Consider the following 27,084-nt stretch of genomic DNA (forward strand, 5'->3'; position numbering starts at 1 on the left):
ACCAAGCTCTACATCTAAACGTCTTTTAAAGACCTCCAGGGATGGTGACTCCACGCAGCCCGTTCCAATGTGAACGTTAACGTGCATCAAGGTGTTTGTAGCGTTAATCGGTGCGGGAACGCCGCCCCTCCCAGCCCCTGACATGGCTTCTGGGGGAGTCACCTCGGCTTGCTTCACCCCCGCGCTTGCAGGTGTCTGCCTCCAAGTTTAACTCCAGTGCCTCACACACAACTGGCAGGTGCCGGCGCTTTTTCTAAAGGCCGGGTTGAAATATCCGGAGTTTTCCTATGGGGTGGTGCCCGGTGACTCCCAGTGTGAGAGGAAAAATGAGAACTGAAAAGGGGTTAAAACCAAAAGGGCCAAGTCCCTGGTCACAGCCCAGAGCACGACGTATGGCGGGGGCTCGAATCACCGACCCGCTCACCACGGTGCTATTTAGCCCTTAACGAACTACTTCTACGTTCAATGGAACTTAGACTGAAGATTAAAAAAAATAAAAGTGAAAAGGTTATGTTTGGAACACCACGTGCTTGAAAACTCAAATGGCTGTAAGTTTTTGATGACTGAGGGAGAAGCGTGTTCCTTTATTCGCTTCTCAGAGGCTCTGCTGGGTGGAGCAGACACCAACTGCACCCAGGAGCCAAAGCCAGGGCTGGTCACCAGCAATGGCAGGCGTTGGTGGGCAGCCAGCACTAATCAGGTGGGAGTCACAGAATCATTGAATATCCCGAGTTGGAAGGGGCCAAAAGGGATCATCAACTCCAACTCCTGCAGTATTTTCATTTAGTTTGTCAACGCTGGGCGACAAGGAGACGAGTTGAAGTAAAAGTGCCTTTTTGTGTGGCTACTTGACATGTATATTTACAGTGCTTTCCAGGTTATTTGGTCTGGATTCACTCCTGCAACAGAGGTGAAGACCTTAAATAAAAAGAGGGAGAGGAAGGAAGTGAAATCTGAGCCACACAGCATCCAGCTGCAGCTGGCTTGTTTCTCCATCTCCTTTTGTAGGAATTTTGTACCCTCCTTTCTGCTGCCAGCACGCAGCTCCCGGCCTGTTTTCCCTCCCCACATGCCCGGCTTTGTACCCGCTCCCTTCCCAGCCCCAGCCTTTTTGGTGCGGCACCAAATGGCGCTGGGGCTGAGACCGGGACCCTGCCTCCCGCTGCTGCCTCCCTGAGCCCGGGGCGGGCGCTGGGCCGGGCCGGGCCGGGCCCCGCCACGCTGCGGGGCGGTGCCGGCGGCCGAGGCTCGGGATGGCGGCGGCGGCGCGGAGGGCGCGGCCGGGGCAGCCCCGCTCCGGCTTCGGGCGGGCGGCGGAGGAGCCGGGCCCCGCCGTGCCTCAGGGGCTGCTCCGGGCCGCCCGCAAGAGCGGGCAGCTCAACCTCGCGGGCCGCGGCCTCGGCCAGGGTGAGCGAGGGCGGGGGAGCCGGGGGGCTGCGGCTGCAGCGCCGGGAGGGCCGGGGGCTTCCAAAATACAGCGGTAAGGGTGGGCAGAAAGATCTACAAGGGGTACAGCGGCCATAAGGAGCGCTCCCTGCCCTCCTGCCCTCGTTGCTGCCGCCTCCAGCCACGTCCAGTTGTCAGCTCTGGAGAAATCTCCAGAAGTGTTAATTGTGTGCATACGGAAAGCACTCAGAATGGGGAAATTTCAGGGTGAGTAGCAGGTGTATTTAGCTGACCCGTGTGTGTTTGTGCTTGTAGTGCCTCAGCATGTGTGGCGGATAAATTTGGACACTCCGGAGGAAGCCCATCAGAATCTCTCTTTCGGTGCCGCGGATCGCTGGTGGGAGCAGACAGACCTGACCAAGCTGATTTTAGCCTCAAACAAGCTGCAGCTTCTTTCAGAGGACGTCAAGCTTCTGCCTGCACTCACTGTGCTAGATGTACGTACAACGATCCTGCTATGCGCTCTCCCTGTAGGAGGTGGGACAGGATAGTCTTAGGCCCTTGTTTTCTGTTTCCTATGGAGGTGGATGTGTAGAAGTGCCATTGGTGTGTTCTCAGGATAAAGGTTTGTTGCATACCACCCTGCTGATACATCAGTTTATGCACTGGTAGTAGGCATTGTTCTGTAGAAAGATCTAGGAAATTTTAATATGGGCACTGAAAGAAGATCTGGTATTGGATGCAACCACCTTTCATACGCTTCCCCCTACTTCATATTAAATACTTTAATTTCTCACTGCTTACTGTCAATTAAGTAGAACTTTGACAGATTGGCAGTTGCAGTGCTGTTATTGGTAATTGTATCGAGTCATATACACAGCTGCTACTTCTGTACAAAACTATTCTTTCTATTATTTTATTTATTTTTTTTTTTTTGTCTTTTGAAGTTGGGGAAGAAAACCTACAAGGTACAAATTAGTAACTCTTCTAAAAACTCTATTTTCCAGGTACATGATAATCAGCTGACATCTCTTCCATCTGCATTAGGACAATTAGAAAATCTTCAGAAACTCGATGTCAGGTAAGCACGTTACAAAACTAGAGCATTGGTTTCCAAGGTGTGAATGAGAGATTGTAGTATAATAAGTTTTGTTGCAGAAAAGTTAACTTTTGGTTTTTAAATAGACAATATACTGAGAATCATAGGTTTCAGGTCAAAAAAATATTTAGGTTTGTTACAATTATTTTGACTAATACTCAGAAGTCACAGTCTCACTTGGAAGCTGAAAGCTGGTATTTTGAATAATCACACAAAAGCAGTATCAAGATTCATTTGCTTCAGTCTGGCAATTTTGTTTTAAAGGATTAAAAATGCTTTTTCTCATGAATAATGTACATTGGAAATAACTATAGGCCTCATTTATGCTCTTCATAAGTTCACATTCTTCAGTTACGAGGAATAACTATGTAAGTTTGTGCACAAGGAGACACAGTGTATGTTCCTTTTGTGTGTGTGAACTGCATTAAAAAAAAATAGATCCATCTGGAATATTGTAAATTCAGATGAGGATTAAAACTGGTATTGAACAAATAACCAGACATAATTCCTCCTAGGAAACCAATCCATTGCAGAGGGCTATAACAGCTGTAAGAGAGATTTTTCTTAAAGGTGATGGTGTCCTGAACAGCATGCATATGCAAGCTGCACTCTGAAAATGTTTCACAGGAGCCTGTCTCACTGCAGCTGTAATGAACAGTTAGTCTGTGCCAATATCAGAATTTCAGGTGCATGCTGGAAATGCTTGATACTTGCTCGAGGGCCTAAAGAGTTTGTATTTCAAGGGGTCATGGTGGCTAGGACAGCCCTGTAGGTATTAGGGTTGTAACCCTAGTTTGGATGGCATCATGTGTAACAGAAGTTTTTTCATGCAGTTATGTTCTTAAAACTACTTAGTGACTGAAATTTCCCTTTGTTTTCCACATTTTAATACCAGCCATAACAAACTGAAAAGTATCCCGGAAGAGTTGATGCAGTTGTCGCACCTGAAGAGCCTTCTTCTTCAGCACAACGAGCTGAGCGACTTGCCGGATGGGTTTGGACAGCTTGTCAGTTTAGAAGAATTGGTAAATTACAACTTTTTGAAAAAATATTTATTTGCTCAGAAATGTCAATTTATCCATGTTTTGCTACTGCAAATGTAAACAACAACAACAAAAAAGAAGTATTACATTGCAGAACCTTATGAATATTCCAGTGATTTATGTAGCTTATCAGCTATTACGTTTTTGTGTATTTGCTCGAAACCAAGCTTTACATTGGGTTTGCCAAATATTTTAAGAAAAATCAAATCCCATATGATCTGTCAGTCCTGGGAGACTTGTCTCAGCCATTCACATTTCTACCAGGGAGATCCTGAAGATGTCAGCAAACTAGTTTTAATGTTCTGTCAGTAATTAACTGTACAGTAGCAGTACTCATGGGATACTTTAAACATCTCTCTTTGTAACCTCTTTTTCTCTCTTTTTATTTAATCTTCAGGATCTGTCCAACAATCATCTTACAGACATTCCAACAAGTTTTGCTTTGCTCATTAACTTAGTGCGACTCAACTTGGCTTGTAATCAACTCAAGAACCTGCCTGCAGATATCAGTGCGATGAAAAGTAAATTTGTTTCCTCAGCTTATTAAGTGTCATACAGCCATTTCTGTGGTTATGTTCGGAAACTTGTTGTATGTTATTCAGGATTAAGACAGTACGTTTTGAAGGAGTTAAAGTATTCTCAAGAGCTCTAGTTCAGTGTTACTAAAAAAAATCAGCTACAGCTACTATATATCAAGCTTAAGTCCTCTAGTGGTTTGTGTTTCTTGACAAATGGAGCCCAGGGAATTGTTAGAAATGTCTACGGATTACTGTTGCTCAGCTTTGAAGATATTAGCCTTAAAACTGCAATAAGCAATTTGACAAATGTTTTCTTTAATGCATATTTTGAGTGGAAAATAAAGCATAAATAAGAGGGTTGAATTAATTGGAAAGAGAAAAAACATGAATTTGTCACTGATGAAAAAATCTACTTTTACTGTTCAAATGTTAAATATCAAGCTTATTCATGTCAGATGCATATTTGAATAGCCGTGGCAGATCTGATGGCAGGACCAGGTGGTAGATTGCCATCTTTTTTAAATGCTACAAAAATTATCTGCAGATCTTTCTGAGGTGGTCTTTGATATCAGACTGAACGTTTCCTGTTATCTCCAAATGAGAACTGGTATCTGGTAGTGTCACTGGAGGCATTCCAGAATGTCTGTGAAGAACGAATGAAAAGCAAATGTCTCGTTTTCACAAATGCTGTTACTAACTGACTTGATTTCTTCCAAAATTCCAATTGGCGAAATGTTTTTAGGCCTACATCAAAAAGCAGGAAATGTATGCTTCTGCAGAAAACTATTTTTATTTTCTTTCTTTGTCATTTGCACTCTTACTTCTGTAGGCTTAAGACAACTGGACTGTACTAAAAACTACCTGGAAACCGTACCTGCTGAATTGGCGAGTATGGCATCTTTGGAACAACTTTATCTGAGAAAAAATAAATTACGTTCCTTACCAGAACTTCCCTCATGCAAACTACTGAAGGTAAGGTTTGAAATAGTTGGTGCACTGTAAATGTGTTTGCAGTAAACTTCTAAAATAATGATTGTTATGTCACGAGTTACTGTGAATCACAGTGGTCAAAAATTAAGAATTCCCTGTGTAGAATTCTGTTTAATATGTACCCATTTGCAATTACTCTTATTGTCCGCGTTGGTCTGTCCTAATGTTATTTAGAAGGCAAATTTACAGTGGTGCTCTTCAGATTTGGAAAACAAAAGAAATATTTAAGGAGAAGAATGACTGAGAAATAGATGTAATACTGTCTGCAACAGTTGTGTTTTATCTCTGGCAACATCTTCTGGATGAATTTACTTTGTTCACTGTATTTTTTTCTTTGTAACTGTGGAGAAAATATGCACTTGAAACAATCCCATCTTTCAAATATTTTGTAGCCTTAGTTCCCCATATGTTTATAATTGAAAATTCCCTGGCTGGGAACATGTTTTTGTTGCTCAACTAACAGAAACATGATTGGGCCAACTGAATGCTTGTATCACTGTTGTTTCCAATGACCAAATCCATCACTGAATGCAGATACCTTAGTTCCTCCTAACTCTGAACTCAGCCTTTACGATCCCAGGCTATTGCAGCATTTTCTAACCAAGCTCCTGCTGCTGTGAGAAGTTCAGTGTCTGTAGGGCATCCAGTAGCATGCGTCTCTTTGGTCTAAAGCACCATTCAGTTCTTCCATTGTAAGTGAAGCATTTCCAGTAGGGAGATGGAGAGCTGCCGTCTCAGCTTCCTATAGCTTAGAATTTAAGAAACTTCTTGGGTAAAGTAGTTGTTAACAAGTCCTTGACAAAAGCGGAGCAGATTTATTTCTAACTTGGACATGAAAACTCAAAGCTGGCAGTTCTCTGATGGTTTCAAAACAAGCTGAGTTCAGACACATGTCCCCGGATCTTTGGAAGCTTTGATGTTTCCTGTGTAGATAAGTGGGTATCAAGATCTGTATCTTCTCCACACCATATGTTTTGGCTAGTGCCATGATTTGGGAGATTAATAACTTGCAGGGTAATTTTACCAGGGTAACATAACTGTGAGGGATCTCTGTCTCCACAGGAATTACATGCTGGTGAAAATCAGATTGAAATATTAAATGCAGAGAATCTTAAGCATCTGAATTCCCTCTCTGTATTGGAACTGAGAGACAACAAGATAAAATCAGTTCCTGATGAAATTACTCTGCTTCAGAAGTTGGAGCGACTTGACCTTGCCAACAATGATATCAGTAGGTAATAATAAAAACCACGTATGTCTGCGACGAGGCCTTGCTCAGGGCATCTACTGATGGCTAATTCTGTAGCTAATGTATTACACTTTGTAAAATGTGATTAAAAAAGGACTTGGTTGTAAAATGGAGGAGCCCCTTCTGTGTTAAGTAAATGCTGTGATCAAACTCTGCCTTTCTTAAATGTAATACATTCTGTATCTTTTTATTTGAACCCGGAGCTTCACAATAGCAGGCCATCTGACAAATAATTGCAAGTGCTTTGGGATTTATTTTGAAGCTGCTTTGAACTGAAATGGGTTGTTTCTGTTTGCAGATTGCCCTATACATTGGGGAACCTTCCGCAGTTGAAATTCCTGGCATTAGAGGGAAACCCTTTGAGAACCATTCGAAGAGACCTTCTACAAGTAAGCATGTTTAGGTAGTGTTGAAAATTTGGCTCTGTTGCATACTTACATTATCCAAATCATGTAGCCAAAATATTATTAGAAAACATTGTAGCCTGCACAACTTTAATCTGTCTCTTTTGTTTGTGTAATTCATGTGCTCTTTCCGTGGGAGTCTGATAAAATGCTTTAGATCATAAGGACTGTGGAATAAAGGAGGTTGATGCTTCATAGGACCCATTTCTGATTTGCTGCAGAAGCTGTAATATATATTGCAAACAAAGCAACAGATGTCTGGGGAGAAAAGGATAAGGCAGCTGTCTGCTGCCTAATTCTGCTGCAAGTCACAGTTCATTGCAGTGCTAGGCAAGTTCTTTATGTCAGGCTTTTCCTAGATGAGCGTGGATTTCTGTTTCTCATTTCCTGCTTGCCTGAATTAAGGATCTAGGATTCAATTTCCAAAGAGTTTTTGAAAACAGATGTGTTTTGAGCCATGACAATATGAGGTACTATGTTTTCTTGTGGATAACCTACACCTCAGATCTATGTTCTTTCTGTAGGTAGATGGTAAGGTGAAGGTGTGAGTTGTGCATGAGAAAACAAGTATGGAGGGCAGCAGGGAGGCTGGAGCATGGGCACTGCTGCTGCTATAGAATTCTCTTTTATTTTTATCTCAGCAGGCTCTTCTTGGTGGTGGTATACATTATTTCTTCTTTTCTGTGCTTTTGCCAGTGCTATAAAATAAATGTTTCCAAAGCACTTGGATTCTCTAAATACAAACAACATCAAAGGCCCTCAGCTGAAATGAATTTTTGTAATATGTCAGAAATAAGAGGGAAAACATACGTATCTGATTAAGTGTGAATTGTAGTCACTGAATTAATGAGAACATCATACGTGATTCTGGAGTTCAGAATTGTCTTAAAATGTACATACAAAGGAGTCTGAGTTAGGGTTGCTTGGCTACTTCAGTTCTGCTGTTCCCTAGCGTCTGAGGATTTACTGTCTTTCAGCAGTAAGACCACAGATATATGTATATTTTTTTGTATATATTTCTTATTTATACCAAACTATAGCTACAAGGATTCCAGTATGACATTTTTTACTTACACCATCTTGATCCGTTTCCATTACACTGGAAATTTATAGCTGGAATTTTATGTGCCTGACTAGATTTTTTTCCACTTGATTTAATAGAGAAATAGATAAATCTTGTAGGGTCCCCAGGCACTTGCTAGCAGCAGGTGAATGCTGAGATGAAGGAGTTGCAAAGACGGGGGATAAAAGTATAGCCTAGCAGGCACAGATTCTGTCTTGTGCATCCCTGATTCATCTCTTCCTGTTCCTCAGGCTTCTCATTCTGGTCTGAAACCCACTCTTGTGTTTTGTTTTGTTTGTTTGTTTTTCCAAAACCCAGTCATCTCTTATTAAATCCTAGTCTCTCCTATTTGCATAAAATTATCACCTGACTGCTGAGCTTTGTCTTACTGTCTGCCTTCCTCTCCATGAGCCAGATGACCATCACTTAACTTTCTGTTTGACCTTCACCTTTTTCTTTCTAGTTTCTCCTATATGGGCTTCTCTTGCCTTGCTCAGCTCAGCAGATGCCAAGTCTTCCTGTGTCTGCATTCACTCCCAATCTTCTCCAGCCTCTCTTTCTCTGTCTTCTGTCTTCAATTTCTGTCTGGTTTCATTAGATTCCTTGTGAGAATTCTTCCTTTCCCTTCTCCATGTTTTCTTTTTCCCCTCTGCATTCAGATCAGTCAGTCTCTTCTCGTGTATAATAAATGCCAGCTAGAATGAGAAATGTTAATTCATATTCACTGCTTAAGTTCAGTCTCTTCTTTTAAAACTTAGAGGAGAAACACTCAAAATCATGAGGAAAGCCTAGTTTTATCCTAAAACAGATGGGCTGGATGAGATTATGCTTAATTACTCAGAGATTGTGCAGATAGTAACTGAGTTTGACCAGTAGAGGTTGCTATGAGAGGATTGCCAATCAAATCTTTGGAGAATCCACAGTTAAAAAATCCATGCAAATACATAAACCGTGGTGATACAAAAAGTTACTGGAACACTGAGCAGTCAACTTCCCTGACAAATGTTAAATTTCTTCTCCAATGCAGAATTGTGCTAGACCTTTTAAGAGAAGACTAAGTTCTTTTGAACAGTTTTTCCTCACTCTTGGCCAAAGTCTTTAGATTAAAAGCTAAAAATGTGCAGCCTAAGGTGGTAACATGGGTCTGGACGTTTCCATCTGGAATAAACAACACTCTAAATAAGCAAGTTCATAAGCTACCACAAGAGAGGATTTCTACACTGAGGATTTCAACCTGTTAGGTAGTTTTTATAGTTAGCAGTGCTATGAGCTCTACCTGTGTGACTGAAATTGTCATTCCTGATTGTCAGAACAGCTGTATAAATACTGGCTAGCAGATGCTTACTGATCTTTCCTTTTCTTTTCTTTCTTTTTTTAAGAAGGGTACCCAGGAACTTCTGAAATACCTAAGAAGCAAAATCCAAGGTATATTGTTCCATCGCGCTGCATTTTACAGATAATTTTTCTAAGAAATTGCAATAAGCTAGAGTCTACTCAGGGTAGCAGTTTTAATCCAGTTTGCTCCAGTTTTCCCGCAGTAATAGTTTTCTTTACTCAACAATGTGCTCTTATATCTCACTGTTGTTTCTTTTTCTTATTCTGTTGGATAACACTGAACAACAAGCATTCTTTGTGGGGCACTGTCACTTAGAAAAATAATCTTAAGTGTTATCCCCTGGTCCCTTTATGCATTTTGGATGAAGAATTCCAGTAGCTTTTTATTTTTTCCCTGAGCATCACAGGAAGTTTACATAACAAGTTCTTCATTTTAAGCTTGCCATCTGTCTGCTGGCTTGGTTGCAGTATGGTAGGTGAGATTATGCAAAGGTACTCTGTATTATTGATGCATTCATGTTGGAATGTGAGCAGTAAAGTCCAGTGATTCCCAGAAAGTATATGCATGAAAAAGTCTGCCTTGAAATCGTGGTGGTACCATAAGGTCCAGCATGTAGCTAACAAATAGTATAAAAAATCTGGGGGAGAAAGTAGTTGATTATTTTAAAGAAAATTCTAATCTTGGCCTACTAGAATTCATCTTTCTATGATGTATAAGTCTTGATCCCAACATTCCCTATAGAAATAATTAAAAAGTCATAAAGCAGGAATTCAGATGAAATATCTCAAGATTAATCCTCTGAATGCCTGCTGTATGTTTTTGCGGAATCTTCTTTTGGATTCTGACATCCAACTGCATGGATTAAAAACCACCTAGCTGGTTGTGTATCACATTTCTCTAACAGATGCAGTACTTTTTACTACCACCAGTTCTTTTTACAAAAAGGGATCAAAAGTTGCTAGTTGCTTCTGTGAATGGAAATCACTTTCCAGATTATTACCTGGGCCTCCCCTTCAGCGAGATACTTTGCCTTTTTTTTAGTTTTGTGTTGTATTTTCCAAGTAAAGTGGTGGAGATGACACTGTATTTTTGATTATATACAAAGCAAGCTGTCAGATTCTAAGCAAATGGCATGTTGAGGAGATGAAATCTTTTCAAAAACAGGATTTTTTTTTTTTACCATCTTTAGAAATCTTCATCTTTCTTAAAATGTATGACATGAAATAGGCAAAATAACCGGGTTTGCTGACCATGTTAAATATCATATGGAAATGATTTTGCAGTGCTTAAATGGCAAAAAATGCTTAACTTCTTAATTGAGAAGGGGCCCTGATAAGACACACAGGCAACTTTTATTGAACATGGTACGTGTAAATTTGTATGCTTTCTGTAAGTGGGCTTTCTTTCCATCTGCCAGATGATGGCAGCATTAATTAGGTTACTGCAGTGTATGAAATTGCTTCAAAATGCCCGATTCCGTGCAAGTATAACCTAGTAGTAATTTCGCAACAATTAGTTGGATGCTAGAGTACATACTCAGCAGCTCACCTGGTGACCTATGACAGTTAATACAATTGTGGATAATAAAATAAGCTAATGTCCTGCATGGATGGCAGCGTTTATGATTTTCTGTATCTGTTACAGCATCTAATAGGGAGTTAAACCAGTAGCAGTAACAGTCTTATTCATGTAGGGATATAATTGAAAAAGTGGCTCTTAAATCTTGTTTTTGGTTCTTCGTAATGTAAAGCTGACTAGCTGGGCTTAGGAGCAATAGTCAGTTGACTTCTATTCATGAATGCCACTGAATTTCCTACAGTTTTGTTCATTTATTTTAATGGAAGCTGGGTTTATCATGCTTGGACTTCTGGGTAAGCTTCACCCTACTTAAGCATATGTTGAATGCCTGGGGTGTGATGCCGCAGCTCAGACATGCAGAGCATTTTTAATTGACTGCTTTTCTTACATACTCAAAGGAGCGAACAACTTTTTCATGTAAATTGTAGAGAGTAATCAAAAGGAACTCTACAGAGGAGGATATTAGGAAGGTTTTTATAAATATTAATGTTTTAACTATAATTATGGTCAGGTTTGCTGTTCTGCAGACAGTTGACCCTTATCACTTCTTGCCTACCTTCCCTGTTTCTCACTGTTTCTAACCTCCACACCTTGGAGGGTACTGGCTAACATAAAAGCTAGCTAGTGCTGGCATACCAGGTGTGGTGTTTAATGACCTGGTTTTTCAAAATCCAAGTCAATTCTTCCACCCCCCAAAAAAAAGAACCACAAACAACCCAAACCCTGAAACCCCAAAATATATACAAAAAAAAAAAAAAAAAAACTTATTAGGAAAATCTTGAAATAATCTGAATTAGATTATATGCAGTCAAGCCAGAAGATAGGAAGAGTTAAAATGGATGATGGCAGGTGACTAGGAACCCTAAAAAATTCACCATCAATGCTGCTCAGAGCACATCTACAGCAGCCTGTAGGTTGTGTGACTGTCTGTGTGTGCTATCTCCAGATGATGGACCTAGTCCAAATGAGGAGCCTCCTGTGACAGCCATGACTCTCCCAAGCGAGTCAAGGATTAACATGCACGCCATAACTTCCCTAAAATTACTGGAGTATAGGTAAGTGTTTGGAAATATTGCCTATCTCTAAAGTTATAAGAAAACTTGTGGGACCCTTCCAACTTGGATATTCTTTCTTATATTTTTTTTATTTATTTTTACCTCATGGTGTTTACCAAACACTTTTCGAATTCTGATACATTTGTGCATTTTTCACTTTAATTTGAGTGCTCAGGAGTAGGCAGATGTGATTGCAGTGTGTTTCACATCTCATTTTCTTTTTTTTTGGTCTGTGTATTGTCAAATACTCCACGATAACATTCCTTTTAACTCATTGAAATGCTTAATATCTTTAGATGCTTTTAGAAGCTTTTACGCTTCCTTAGTTATTATCATTAAGTCTCAAAAAATCTCCTGGTAGGTGAGTATTTCTTCAGTTACTTCTTAAATGTAGCCAACAGTTTAACTTATTAGGCAGGAAAGGGGAATAAAACCCTGCTTGCAGAGAACTGCTGGGTGAAATGCACAGTCCTGCAGAGAGCTAGAATGTAGAAGGGGCTGCACTGTAGTGAAAGGGCTGGGATGGACGCCTTCGGTCTCCTCAGATGGTCAGAGGCTCCAAATTCAGTAGTTACCTGAGTTACAGTGAGGGATGTTTTCTCAGCTGAGAGGAGGAAACAAGTGAAATGCTGATTTACTACAGCTTCTGGCCCAATATATGGCATTGACACATTTGTTGATGTAGTGACCTAATTAAGCTCTTAATGATTTTTCCTAAGCAAGATGACAGAGCAAGATGTCAGCTAACATGGTGCAGGGATTGGTAGCTTTTTCCTAGCAGTCCTTTCAGGACTTTTATTTTAGATATTTATGTATTTATTTTATTGCTCATCTTTTTCTAAAAGAAAATTAAAATATTTTGTTAATAACTAGGAGATGATGAACATGTTTGTGTTACTCGGGTAAACGCTTTTTGTTGTTCAGTGAGAAGCAGGCAGCTGTGATTCCTGATGAAATGTTCAACGCGGTCAGAAGCAATCCTGTCGCCACTGTCAACTTCAGCAAAAACCAGCTGACTGCCATTCCTGCAAGGTACTTTCAGAAAGATCATCCTTGTTCGTTTTTATTCTGCCTCTGTTCCTCAGCGTCTCGTGTTGTTTCCACTCAAGCATATTTACACTTCTTCCTCTCTCTGTGTACACACACACAATGCAATTGAGATGCTGAAAAATGTGCTCATGTTTCTGGTACAAGTAGCCTGCAGGTGGGTCCATTTATTAGCACAAAGATCACACTAAAAACAAGCTTGGCTCTGCTCATCGGTGCTTACATTATACGTTGTCTTTCATACTGCTTTTCTAAGCATTGTTGAAATGAATAGGGGTGGACTCTGATGTGACTTCTAATAATTATGAAGTGCTGTACTTAACTGCAGGCTAGTATTGTTTTCCTTGCAAAGTGGTCCTTTTCCCATATGAAGATAATCTGTGTGTATTCACCACTTTGTTAGGTGAGAGCTTTGGACTATTGCAGAGATCCTTTTTCAATGTGGTTTCTTCAGACAGTTTAATTGTGAGGTTTTGGGGTTTTGTCTTTAGAAGCCTGAACAATATCCATGCCTTTTTTCTTGATAGCTATTGTCCCACCACAGCACTGGATATTATTGCGCTTGTTCCTTCATCCCCAGTCAAGGAAAAGCTTTCTGTTGACAGTAAGGGGAATAAACACTCTTATTGCATAAGGAGGAGGCTTACTGCATCTCTGTAAGCCTAAGAGCATCATGACAGCTGATTTTTAAGGATACCACCCCACTCGTGGGGATAACTTACTTCCATTCTTGGACACAAATGTGCTGAACATTTAACCTTTTGCACATAGAACTTGAGGAGGTGCTATCTCACATAGAGAAAATGTCTTTTCAGTACAATTTAGTGTAGCAAATCAATTTAGTGAGATAATGCTTGTGCCGCCCATGCTTTTTCGCTCTATGAGAGTCTGTTGCATTCAGGGGGGAGGAAGGTGTAGGTGTGCAGCTGCTAGGTGCAAGGGAATTCAGTGACAATCCAGATAGGAGAGGCGAGTGTTTAGTTCATTTAATTACTTTCTGTTTTTAGGGTTATGACAGACATTCTGTTGTCAGGATTCAGCTACTAACTTTTTGAGCTTTTAAATGCTTTACATCAAAGCATCTTAATTTAATATAGAAGCAGAAAGAATAGCAAGAAGCAGCAAGTGTTGTGTTTCTTGCAGTTTGTAACAGCAGAAGTGTTGAACAGAATCAAAAGATGGAAATAAAATGGCAATCTCTTTCATTTTGATTGCTTAAAGATGGATAGTCTTCCTGTCAAAGCACTTGCAGGACTGGAGATGGAAGTGATTGTCATTTCTGCCATAATTTCTGAAATCTCTAAACTGCATTTAAGTGAGTAGGCTTTCTTAGCAAATTTACTCTCCTAATAACTTTTTAAAAGTGCTTCTGAGCTTTGTTTTTACATCAAGTATAACTCTCCAGGATGGAGAGTTTTCAGAGGTGGTTTCTATAATCTTCACAAAATTGCTTCTGAAACATCAAGAAACACCAAACGTTCTTGATTTGTAGATTTCTAGAATGAAATATTTTTTTCAGCAACTTAGGATGCAACATGTGCTTACATAGTAAAAGGATTTTCACGTTGGGTTTCAGGATCGTGGAGCTGAAGGACTCACTTTGTGATCTCAACTTTGGCTTCAACAAAATCTCATCTATTTCCTCGGAGCTCTGCATGCTTCATAAGTTGACACATTTGGATATCAGGTTTGTGACGTGTGTTGGACTTCCTTTCCCAGTGACTTGTTTTCGTGCCTTTTTAAACCAGCCATCTGTTGCAGTGGAATAGCAGTACTGAAATAATTTTTCATTTCCCAAAACAGCTCCGTAGCAGCTGAATGACCGTCAGATCCAAAATAGCAAGTGGCCTAGATTCAGGCACTGGTTAAAGCACAAAACAAGTGGGCAAGCTCCAAGATTTGCTGTGATGGAAGGGCTTGCCTCAGTCATTCAATGGTTCTCAGAGGTGTTAAGAGCGTGTTTAAAAACAAAACAACAAGGAAAAAAATAATCCTGGGGGATATCTGGGAAGTAGGACAGTGACTGTACCAACTCTGGTGTGCTGCCTGAACCTGCAGCTGTCAACTGGGATCTTATTGCAATACAGCAAGATACTTACTGTCATTCTTCCTTGCATAACTTCTGAAATATGCTCAATGCATGTGTTTAGACCTCAGCGTTAGCTTGCTAGCATTTATTATCTTGGCTGTTTCACAAAATGAAGAGCAGCAAAGCAGAATGCAGAGACACATTTGTACTTCAGCTTGGTTTAAAGTAATCTGCCTGAGGTATGTGCTGCTGGTGGAGGAGTTCTGCTGAAGACTGCAGAAATGGATGATAATGAGAGACTGGTGAGGGGACAAGGTTGAATATCTGATTAAGAATTTAGGCCTAAGTCTGGGCATCTTTTAGTGAGTGGCCTTTATTTTCCTGTAATGAGACTTTGTGTCATGTTCAAGAAATACCTTGTTGGTCCTTACAAACCTCTGTCTTCATTTTATTTAAGAATGGCTTCCTGTTGTGGGGAACTGTGCAGTAACAGTAGCCATAAACGAGTTTGTTAGAGCAACTGGATAGCAGGCTAAATGAATTTTGAAGAGGTTTAGAGTTATCTTAGTGATTCATGTTGGCACCAACATCTGGGCTGTTTCATGAGATTTCCTCTGAAACCCAAGTAGCAGAATGCCTGTTTCAGAACTGTTAGATGCTTTGAAATGCCTGGGAATCTTTTAGAGAACAGGCTTTTAAGTTTTCTTATTGGCAAAAAATGAAAATGCAAACCTGGTTTGCACTTTTGAGCATGGTCTTGATCCATTTATAAAGCAATATAGTGGTTTAAAAGAGCACGTTAACACTGGTAAATATGCGTATTCCGTCTGTGGATTCTTAATTTAAACGTCTTAGAAGTTAGTGATTATTCTTTGTCTTCGTTTGATACACAGAAATAATTTTTTGACATCTTTGCCTGAAGAAATGGAGGCACTGACAACACTACAAGTAATAAATCTTTCTTTTAATAGGTGAGCAACTGTTTTTTTGTTTGTTTCTCTTTTTGTTTGTTTTTGTAACAAAAAAAAATCAATATAATTTTAATGTGTTGTAAGATAGAGTAGGGACTTCATCAATTAACTGTGAGCTTAAAACAGTTAAAGAGAACATATTTCTTTACACAATGGTAATATATTTTTGGAACATCCTGCCACAAGTTTTTGGAGAGAGACAGTAGAAACCAGTTAAAAAAGGGATTAAACAATCTCGTGAATGATAAATCAAAAAATGGCTTCCAGAGGGACTACCCTGCAGCGTCCCTAACCCAGCAGCTCTGGATGATGGAAAAATACAAGGGGAGTGGGCCACGGGAAGCAGCTGGGAGGTGGCCGTAACTAATAACTGTAGCCACCATGTTGGGCTGAAAGCATTCTTCCTCTGGCTCAGCAGGGCAGTTGTTAAGTACACAGGAAAACGACTGCCCATTGCTCTCCCCTCCTTACACTGGAGAGTCTCCTTCTGCGTGACACGAACTGTCATTCACAGCTGGCCTGTAGTTCTGTTACAGGTGCTGAGCTGTCACTGTGCAAATTCTGTCCAGCTTTTTCACCGTGTACAAGATAATAAAATAATCAATGCTTTCTCCTTCCAGAGCAGCACATTTAAACATTGAATTTCAGTAAACAACACTTAAATGCCATCTCACTTAAAAGGCTGTTAATTTTTGAATGCCTTGTTTCTGACTTTCATTTGTTTTCCTCCTTTTTACTGAAGGTTTAAAGTATTTCCCAGTGTCCTTTACCGCATCCTAGCACTGGAGACCATCCTGCTCAGTAACAATCAGGTTGGGTCCATTGACCCTCTGCAGTTAAAGAAGATGGAGAAGCTTGGAACACTGGACCTGCAGAACAACGACCTTCTCCAGGTGCCACCAGAACTTGGAAACTGTGAAAATCTGAGGTGTGTACTTTAAGTGATGACATGTTTTATAAAAAGTATATTCTGACTGGTTTCTTCAAGGCATGTTTTGTCAGAGGGTAGAGGGTTTAAAAAAAATCATTCTTATTAATTAACAAGAAGATTATGCATGATAGTATGTAGTATCTTGAGGTAGTCTGCATTTGGAGAATATATCCAACTCCTGATACTGATTGCTGAGTTCTCAGCAGCTTTGACCACTCACCTATCTAAGTATCAGTGTCTTTATCAGCAGTGTATGTTATTGTGTTTCGGCTATGGCTGAAAAAATTAAAAGAACTAAGAAAAATGCCAGGATGCCTAAAAGAAGTATGGAAAAAAAAAAAAAAGGAAGGTTGTGTTTGTTTGTGAAATGCCATGTTAGAGCCTCAGACAGTTACCTTGTCTGTATGTGTGTACTGCTGGTGTGCCTGCGGACGAGCCTGTTGGCCAGGTGGGTGAGCCATAGCATTGCCTGTCAGTAACTCCAGTTGGCTCCTTACCTGTATAAGTAAATCCAATTGCTAGAAAAGAGATGGAAAAACACTCTGTAAATAATAATGCTCATATAGGAACAAGGCTGTCAATATCTTCAGTTACATACCTCAAAACCAGTTGTGGATAAGTGGTCTGTCTTGTCAAAGATAGCAGATTATCGTTAGTATGGTTTTCTCCTTTAAAGGACACTTCTCGAGGGACTTAAAAAATACAAAATAAAACAACCCCTCTGAACACAAACAAGCAAAAAGAAACTCCACAGACATTTATGTTTAGTAAAGAGTGAGCTAGCAGCCAAGCTAGAAAATGGAGGGTTGCGATTTAACCCAGCTTTTCTGTTTAATTTTGCAATGTACATACTTCAGGAGCTCTTTTTCTCGCTATTTTGACAGGTTGCTTTAGAAGTGGGGTATGTGTGTATTGTGCATCTACAGTAATATACCACCACTGATTTATTAGCATAAATTAAAATTCAGATGTCTCTAAAGAAGATAGGTTAGTATGAAGTAGGGTAGCAGAAGTTAACATTTTTTGGAAGAACAAAAGAGGAATTACATAAGAATTTCAAGATTCATAAATCTATCTGCAGTGTGTGTGTGGTACAAGGAAAAGCCTTCATAAAATAACTCGGCATCTCTGTCTTTGCAGGACGCTTCTTTTGGAAGGCAATCCCTTCCGTACTCCCCGAGCAGCCATTTTGGCAAAAGGGACAGCTGCAGTGCTGGAGTACCTGAGAAGCCGAATTCCCACCTGATAGTCCGTTTCCCTCCTAGACTTGTGAATCAAAGTACGAACACAATACTTCTGCCTGGCCAAATGCTCTGCGATTATATTGCCTTCTTCCTTCTTTGTAAACTTCTTGTTAATCTGGCCCGTGCCATAAAGCATTTGTAATTCTGTTCATGGTTTGCATGTTAAGAAAGAATTCACCCGTGAAATATTTCCCCCTCAAGGCTGCATGTCTCAGGAGTGCATTTTAAAATACCACAACCTATGTTTACACTTTTTTTAATAAAGAATACAGTTGAAAGCTGCATTTAGTAAGAGAGACAATGTTTTTCTACAACTAAGCTATTTTTTTTTTAAAGAACTGTAAACACCAAAGTACTTGAAAAAAGGTGTAAGTAAACTTCTTGATTTTTGTATGCCTGTTTTATAATCTTCTGTAAGGTGCTTGGTCTCTCTTCACTGCTGCCTCAAACAATTAGTTACTGGTCTGTACGTGGTGAAATGCTTGAACCCTTAAACTGTATGGTTCTAAGAACAGAGTGTGAAATGTACTGCAGACTGCCTGCATGCTTCACGTAAAAGTAAGCAAAATGTGGTTGCTATTGGTAGCTACTCTGAAACAATAAATGTTTGCTCTTGGATGTGTATTTTCTTTCTACGTTTTTAAGAACGTGCTCTAAATTTTGTAGCCAGTAGCATATAGACATTTAATTTTTTTATTTAAACACACTTCAACATCATGAAAGTGATCTCTTTATTTGTAACAGTAACGCATCATGGTTATTAATAATATAAAGGGAGGGCTGCTGGATGTTACTTGCTCTGTGACTGTAGATCCACTGCTTCTCTGTTAGACTGCCACAGGCCTGTAAATTGACATGAAATTGAAGAGAGATCTATCACATGGATTTCCACTGGTAGGGGTTTTGTTTGTTTTTTAAACTACGCTAAGTATTTCTATGATGGCATTTGGATGATTGAACTGCTGCTGCTCTTAGCCCTGTGACCCTCTCTTTTGTTTCTCTGTCCTGTGTAAGGCATTTGTACCACAGGGAGCACCAAATCCTGAGCTTTTCTTCCTGTGTGCAGACACTGCGCTGCCGTATTTGATGTCTCACCAGTAGCGATGTGCTGAACCAGTGGAGTTGCTCAGTTTTCAAGTCTCTCTCTGACATACCTGTAATTATCTGTAATTAAAATGTCTCTTTCCTGAAACATTGCTTTGTTTGCTGGTAGATAGAGCAAACATTTCTGAAGCTGTAACTTAGATCACTGATGATTCAGGTGTAGCTGCTAGCTCCCTGGACCAGTTTTAAGCAGATGGGTCGGTAACAACCGCCTCACCTTCCATCCCTTGTAGAACTGCGACTTTGGAAAACTCGGATCCTTTCCAATAGTAAAAAATGACAAAAAATAATTACAATAAGGTGACATTTTTATTATTTATACAATAAAGAGACTTTTTAATGTTATTCAAAACACTTTTTTAAATACTGAAAAAGTTGGGTACACCAAAGCCGAAAAATGGCTCTGCTATACACTGCACAGCATTGTTTTAGTCCCTGTATTTGTTTTATGTACAGAAGCATCTGCAAAATGCATTCTAAACACAATATGCACCTTACGGATAAGTGTCATACATGAAATAAAACTGGAAGGATACAACCTGCATGTGCAAATTAACCGACAATATAATTGATTGCACTGAATCAATAGATTTAAAATATAATTTTGAAGTACCTTTTTGCACATAAAATGAAGCAGCTTTCAAGTTCAGTTAAGTCTTTATACTGCAAAAAACATTAAGTACATTCACAATCTATGTTAATAAAGTAGTAAATATTTTTCATTCAGCTTTATTTACATTAATACTGTAATTAAACTGAAAAGTACAGTTAGTCATTTGTAATATAGCAATCTTTTAACACATACAAAAATGACCATTTTCTGTATATAATTTAAGCTCAAAATCACAATTATCTCAAAATATTAATTACAATACAGCCATCTCCATCATAATTAAACATGTCTTTTATAAAATGGTAAAATTTTTAATAAAGTAAGCTGTTGGTTTTGAACTGGATACAGTACTCACAAGTAGAAAACTTAACTGATAAGTGTTTGTTCTGACCAGGGTTTCAGGGCAAAGCCACATATGCTAGCAAAGAGACAAAGAAGGCCCCAATTTACAAAGATGAAGCCTCTTGTGCTGCAGGGCTGTGGCTCGGTTGGTGGTGCTGCAGGAAAAGCCTCACGAGGGCCGTGTAAATTCAGCATACAACGCAAAGATGTCGTTCACTTCTGGAGTATTTGCTTGGATTCTCAAGCAAAGAGGATTGGCAAAGGCTTTTTTTGTTTGTTTGTTTGAACAAAACTATTTTAAGTTTATGACTATTAAATACTGTAATTTGAAATTTGCTTTTGCAACGAAAATTCACGTTGGCTGCCCCAGGCTCACGCCGCTGGGGAGGAGCGCGGGTTTCCTTGCCTGGCCTCTGGTGTCACTGCTGTGCTGCACGCGTGGCTAACGCCAGCGATCAAACGTACCTGAACCAAAGTTGTTTGAAACAAAACCAAACCACCAATTAGTTCATATCCTATCCAAACTACTGGCCTGAAAGTTGTATCATCACTTTGTATTCCACTCATACTAGCAAGACTGACAAGTGAAATAAGTCCTTAAACCTGACTGGCTGAAAATAAAATGGGAAGTCTTTGTGCCCTTGTGAAAATGAGAGTTTTGAAGGCAGAAGAACTGGGAGAAGAGCGCTGAGGTGGGATGGTGAGGGTGGCAATAGCCCCTGGGTAAGGAGCTCAAGCTTTAGACAGCATTTTATTCTGAACTGGAAATCCCAAAGGTAAATTCTGCAAAGGTAAGTAGCGGATCTGCAGCCCACAGCTGAGGTTTGTAATCTCCTGTGCTTGTTTACAAATTTGGGCAAATTGATCCTTGTGTTTTCTTTCTGTTCTATGTGTCCTGCCTGGCTGTTAGGGGTTAGACCACAGTGAAACAGATCCCCGGGTGCTTGTGAGCTTCACTTTCATCTGAGAGGCTGGGCAGCACACAAACCCCAACCTCGTCCTGCTGCCAGGCAGTTCCCCAGGAGCCAGCAGCCAGCCTGGTCTCAATCCCCGTGTCTGAGAGCAGATCCTGCATGTGGGCAGGTTGGAGCGTGTGGTTTGTCATTTCCTCCTGTCTTTGCATTTCCTGTTGCATATACCCCTGTCCGATATATACATATGTACACAGAGCTATGGATGCGCGGGCTTTTCTTTGCATAAGGAAATTCAATGCTATATTACAAGCCGGAGAGGTTTAACCAAGGAGAGTCTTTTAAAGTCTTTTTAAGTCATTTTAAGTCATTTTAAGTGCTCACTAACAATAGCAAACCAATCTCACGAACACTTTGTACTGCATTTTTAGTTGAACTTTTGGGCCATGAAGATTAATGGTGTTCTCCAACATCACTGATTTGATTCTTTTGATATTAATCTATAAGCTAAACGTATGGCTATTAGAGCAATGTTTCCCAGGTCTTTCAACTGCTCAGAAAAAGGCCACCCCACAACAGCGCCGTGTCTGATGGAGGTCCACAGAACGTATGCGCAGACAGGGACACGTTAAAATACAGGTTGGAAAACACCAACACTGATTTGAAGATAGCTATTACGAACGACTAGCCTTTAAATATCACAGCTCACCAACACCCTGAAAAAAACTGCAAACTGTGAATGGAAAATGAATGAATTATCCGGACTGAAGGGTCTGCACAGGGCTTCCTGGGGTTTTCTCTTAAAATGTTGCTCAAAATAAGAAAAGCATTTGGAGAGCAACTTTTTTTTTTTCTTTTTTTTTTTTTTTCCCCTCTTCATTTTTTTCTTAACAGCAGCCCACGGGGCACTGCCGTGGGGGACGGGGCACTGCTGGCAGCATGAGCCCAGACTGCGACCACCAAGCTCCCCAGAACCTGCTGCAAAAGGAGGCTAAGGGAATTACAGCGCAGGCGTCCCTTTCCAATCTAGCCCTTCCCTGAGGATGATTTGTTGTTTATTGCATGGGAAATCCAGAAAAGCAGAGCTGTGTGCTCACCGTGAGCAGGGCCATTGCCATGGGAACATCACAGCTGAAAGCTACCGGGGGCAGCCCTGCCGGGGAGAGCTGCCAGCACCACGCCGGACCTTCCAGTGCTGTTTGTAACCCGGCGTGTTTCAGTCAGTGTTAGCATGGCCACGAGTAGCTTCAGAAAAACAGCGTGTGAGTGCCGGTGTAGTTACTGTGGGAGAACATATGGGGTGCTTGGGAGTGCTGCACAGCCCGAAGGAAGGAAACCATCTGCAGTTCCCAGCCTGCTTGCCTCCATCAAAATCCCTTCACACACATGAAACTTAACCCACACACGGAACTCGCCTCTGGGTAAACTGTCACCTACCACCAGCACTTGCCATATAACCACATTTAGTTGAAAAATATATATATAAACAGTATATATATATATCACATGTATCGTACCTATGTGCACGGCATGCACATAGCCGGGTTCCCCACCTGCACACCGGTCTGTACACGACCATGTACGTGAGGCTGCTGGGGACTCCAGGACAGACAAAAGGTGCACGGTATTTCGAAGGATTAATGTACAAATCCTAATCGGGCTCACTGAATCAGTTTAGTTGCTCATAGCATTAGTCCTATCTAAACATCATTTCTACAAATTTGAATAAAAATAATGCCAAAAAGGAAATATTTGGTGATTTTGGACAATGGAGGTTGATGTTAAAGGTTCACTGCTGTTATGTTTCATCTGGGAGGCCAAATTCACTGCCATCCCCCTTCTAGAGTCAGCAGGAGTTTTGGATAAGTTAATTTGGCATTCCATTGCACTAATTCAATTTTATTGTAATTTCGTTTTCATTATAATCCATTAATGAAAGCACTCAGCAATCTTGAACTCCAGTTCTGCACACAGCCCTGGCCGATTGTGCCACTGCGCCTCAGCTCTCCGAAACTCAGCACGCAGAAACCCAGCTGAGCACAAAACGCAGAATTAACAAACACTGAAGACTGCTTCTGCCTTTCTCGGTTTCCCATTTTTCATCTGCATGTTATCTTGGGTACAGGTGTCAGGATGGGCCCCCTGTCACCCTTCTGAGACCTGCAGCTCCCCAGCATGTTCCTGGAGCTGCAGATCTCTGCCCTGGAGCTGTGTGCGGGGACGCACTGGGTGGGTGTGCACCGAGTCCTGCACCATGGCAGCAGGCAGCGGTACAGCAGGATTCAAAGCTGCGGCAGTAATTTACTCCGTTTTCCTGCTGGAAGGAGAAGTCATGGGGAAAATTTCTGCGCTAGGGAGCTGTGCTATCATGGACTGCCCCCGGGCATGGAGCAGCAGATGTGCAGACGTTCGCTGCACCTCCGTGTGCACGCGTGCTCATGTTCTTAAGTGATTTTTTGTGCATGAAAAGACAAAAGTAGCTCCAAAGAGGAGCTGGGTGCGTAAGTACCTATTAATGTCCCTAATTCCCATTCAGTATAATTAATGGCAAACGATGTAGGTGTCTGCAGTTTTCTGAGCATATGATGAGAAAATCCTTACTTCTCTAAAGGGCAATGGGCTTAAGTACGGCAATGTTGGCCTCTGGCATGCCATGCATGTTAGGAAAGTTTTAGATGCGTTCTGCCAGAGCCTCTGTGGTTTGAGGGGACATTATGAGACTAAAAAACTGGAAGCTGAAAAAATGGGGTAAATAACAATCCAAACCCAAATCACATGAATTCAGCAAGCAGCTTCGGCTGGTAGCATCGAGGTTTTAATTTACTGAAAAGAATTCATTATTTAAATTTATTTTCTAGACATAATCAAATCATGTATTCAAATAGCACATTTTAGGATTAGCATTACTATGGCTCACTGGGGTACCTGCTGGTGTGCTGCCACCCAGGTGGTGCAGAAGCTCTTGCAGTGTGAACGCTTGCATGTGGTAAGTAAAAACTCGTATTGTGTGGGACCTGCTCAGTCAGCTTGGAATTTATGGCTCATTAATGTTTATATTAATAAACCTAATCACTCCTATTGATTAAAGAGAAAGGGGGAGGTGTCAACGACCATAGGACAGGGAACTTACACTGCTAAACAAATTCCTGTGGGGAGCTGAGGTGAGGGCTGTGGGCTGTGTTTCTCTGCACAGTGCCAGGGGCTGCCCTGACCATGCTTTGCAATCGATACCACAGAGGTAAAAAAAAAAAAAAAAGAAAAAAAGTGCAAACACAATAAAAATCCTGCTGCTCCGTAACATTAGAGGATAGTTCCTACTCCTACCGATTATGTATGGGGTACTTCTCCCTCCTTTCCCATGTGCATAGGTGGTTTTTATATCACCCTTTCCTTCCCAAATGTAACAAGTCTTTTTTTCTTTTTTTTTGAAGGCCCAGGAGCTTCCAGAGAGAGGCAAAGAATGACTGCACCAGCTTTGGGAAGCCCGAGTTCATTTGGAAACCTCGCATTGACAGTTATGGCCAGGCTGGGGGGAAGGAGGGGCTGATTATGCATTTTCCTTTGTGGCTGGTGGATGGGATGAGGCCCCAGGTCCCCTCGCTGTGTAGGCAGTTTCTAAGAGCAGCCAGATGTGAATGCACAGAGATGATAACTGAGTAGAGCAAGGATTTAGGGTCCTGGCCTGGCTGTCCCTCTCTCTACCCAGTTCCTCTCCCAACACCCACAGCCAAAGTGATTGCTGTGCACGTAATAACCTCAGCAGACTGCTCTTCCTGAACTCGTTGGGTTTTAGGGACTTGATGTAAGCCCCCAGCACACCCAGCAGCACGTGCAGCAGTGCTGAGCACTGGGGTGTCTCAGTAACACCAGGGACACATCAGGAATGCTGCCAGCACCTTTGATAGCTCCAGTCCTTCCACTTATTATAAATAAGACCTGCAAAATTTATAAAATGCATTTATACCCCTACAGCAGGACGACTAGGTCCATACAGCAGGCAGGGCAGTAGACGTAAGGGCTCTGTTGTCTCTGGAAGTCATGTTAGTTTAATTCGAAGTATAATTACCTCATTGTGCGCTTGCTTACGGGACGAGAAGAAAGGTTTGAGAATTTCTAGAGGCTCTTGTAAGCAGCAAAGTGACACGGCCTTTGCCATGCCCGTGAGCTGTAGCACCGTGCCCCTGACCAGGGCCCGGCTGCAGCCCCCTGCCCGCGCTGTGGCTCTCCCTGCAGCCCACCACCACCACCACTACCAGGCTGATGGCAACAGCACCCCTCGGAAACACCTCGTGGGAGGTTTCCTTCTGTTTCGCCTTCTTGCTGTCAGTTACGCCCATGATGCAGGCCTGAATTACTGAACCAGCAGCAGGTTTGCAGAGTTCTGTGCTGCCAGTGCGCTCTGCCGAGAACAGCGCGAGGATTTTTACCTTAAGGGTTTCACACTGAGTGCTTCAGTGGGAAAGCTCTTCCCATGCTCTCTCAGCGCCGTTCTTCTGCTCCCCCTGTGATATGTCATATCTCAGATTAAATCTATCCCCACTCGTTTTAAAGAGACTGTTAGACAAATAAAGGGTTGTATAAAGGTTAAAGCCTTACTGATAATGAACATATCGAGAAGGGGATAACAGCCTGCACCAGAGCAAGAATACAGAACACCAAAGACTGGGGGAATGGGCAATGCAAGGAAGGGGCCTACAGTTTTAAATCCAAAAGTTAAAATAATAAAATTAGCAGCAACAAAAGAAGTTTTACTGCCACCCATCATAAACGTCTTCCATTTATGAAGCGTATCTGTCTAACCTCACTGTTCGTCCATTTAGTGTGTTCACATGGAATCGACTGAAAGTGCCAAAGAAAAGGAAGTTAACCAATCTCCATGTAGGTTATTTATATCTAGGTCCCAGAGTTGACAGTATCATTTATTAAGTATCTCACCCTGTATAGTGACATTTTTACTAATTAGTATGGAGCCAGCTATACACACTGCATATGTACAGGTATTTTCATAAGGCATATAATATCTTTGCATTGAAAATAAATGAACATTATTAAATTTAATTTAATATATACTTTCTTTGAGGTGTTTATGAAAATATTTTTTCTCTATATTTTTGTATGTGACATGATAGAAATATTTCATGGGAAGTACAGGTTAATATATTTTATCTTTATAAAGGCATATACAACTTTGAGGCAGTGTTTCTGATGGACAGCAGAATTCCTAAAGAATTTGTATGTGCTTCTGTGTTTTGAAATCATATGAAATTGACTTTAAGAAGTAACTTGATTAAAAAAACGCACCAATGCACAGCCAGAGGCTGACAATTAAAACTAATACATAGCCACATGAACAATATATTTATATAGTTAATATATTTTTTTCAAGATGATCGGTACTAACATAGAGTATTATACATTTGGCACTACTGTTTGCCATTGGTCCAGCAATTGGCAAAAATTTGTTTCCTATGTATAAATCTGTTTGAACATTAGATCTGGCTAGACATATTTACTATTTATAAAAAAATATTTAGACAGTAAGCTCACGTTGAATAACTAGGTCTACTGTATTCTGGAAACTCTTCAGTAGTAATACAGCTTTCTCATGTTCCATATGTACAAAACTGTGTCCATTTGCCTGCAACACAAAAACAAGAAGAAAAATCAAATGAGATCCTATTTAATATCTTCATTTTGTGGGTGCAAAGAGATATATGGAAATGAAAAACAAGCCTAAAATAAACAACAGTCATATGGTGTTTTCCTGAAAGCAGGAGTTTGAACGGTACTTTTGAACGGGAATTGGTGCAGCTTCCAGCAGGAGAGGGACCAGGTGACCTCAGGGGCTCCCTTCCAGCCTGAGTTTCTCTCTGACTCTACAATATTCAGCATATTTTCCTAAGAATCCAGAACTCTGGGATGTAAGGGTTTCCTACGCTCTGGAGCCCAAAGGAGCCAGCAGCAGCACAGCCTTGGTCTCAGACACTGCATGTACAGGGAGTGAAAAATTACTGAACAAACTGCTCTGCTTTGGTGCTAATTAAATCTTTCTGTAATTGGCTGTTAAAATGCTATTTCAAATCGTCAAACTTTAACCTAATTATCAACAGCTTACTGCATGTGATCGATAAGTAGAACCTCCACAAACAGAGCAATGATGCCAGTGAGTGT

The 27,084-nt window shown here is 40.9% G+C and overlaps 2 protein-coding genes across 12 annotated transcripts in view; one reads left to right on the top strand and one right to left on the bottom strand.

Moving 5' to 3' along the window:
• Positions 1-1,005: 1,005 nt before the first annotated feature.
• Positions 1,006-18,561, top strand: LRRC40 (leucine rich repeat containing 40). The gene is made up of 15 exons (XM_068689960.1): positions 1,006-1,407; positions 1,702-1,883; positions 2,394-2,467; positions 3,381-3,510; positions 3,926-4,049; positions 4,876-5,018; positions 6,099-6,271; positions 6,584-6,674; positions 9,132-9,177; positions 11,613-11,721; positions 12,646-12,753; positions 14,345-14,455; positions 15,691-15,768; positions 16,511-16,696; positions 17,840-18,561. Exons 1-15 carry the CDS (start codon positions 1,254-1,256, stop codon positions 17,943-17,945), a joined length of 1,815 nt encoding a protein of 604 aa, XP_068546061.1. The 5' UTR covers positions 1,006-1,253; the 3' UTR covers positions 17,946-18,561.
• A 776-nt stretch (positions 18,562-19,337) lies between these two features.
• The window catches only part of LRRC7 (leucine rich repeat containing 7), a 175,466-nt gene continuing 167,719 nt past the window's right edge, over positions 19,338-27,084 (bottom strand). For all 11 annotated transcript variants that reach the window (XM_068689959.1, XM_068689947.1, XM_068689952.1 and 8 more), the window contains one exon: positions 19,338-26,551. In XM_068689959.1, the coding sequence (XP_068546060.1) occupies positions 26,444-26,551 (108 nt within the window). In that variant the 3' untranslated portion in view covers positions 19,338-26,443. The remainder of the gene's footprint in view (positions 26,552-27,084) is intronic.

Source organism: Anas acuta, chromosome 8 (assembly GCF_963932015.1).
Source record: "Anas acuta chromosome 8, bAnaAcu1.1, whole genome shotgun sequence".
In the NCBI taxonomy this organism is placed as follows: domain Eukaryota; kingdom Metazoa; phylum Chordata; class Aves; order Anseriformes; family Anatidae; genus Anas; species Anas acuta.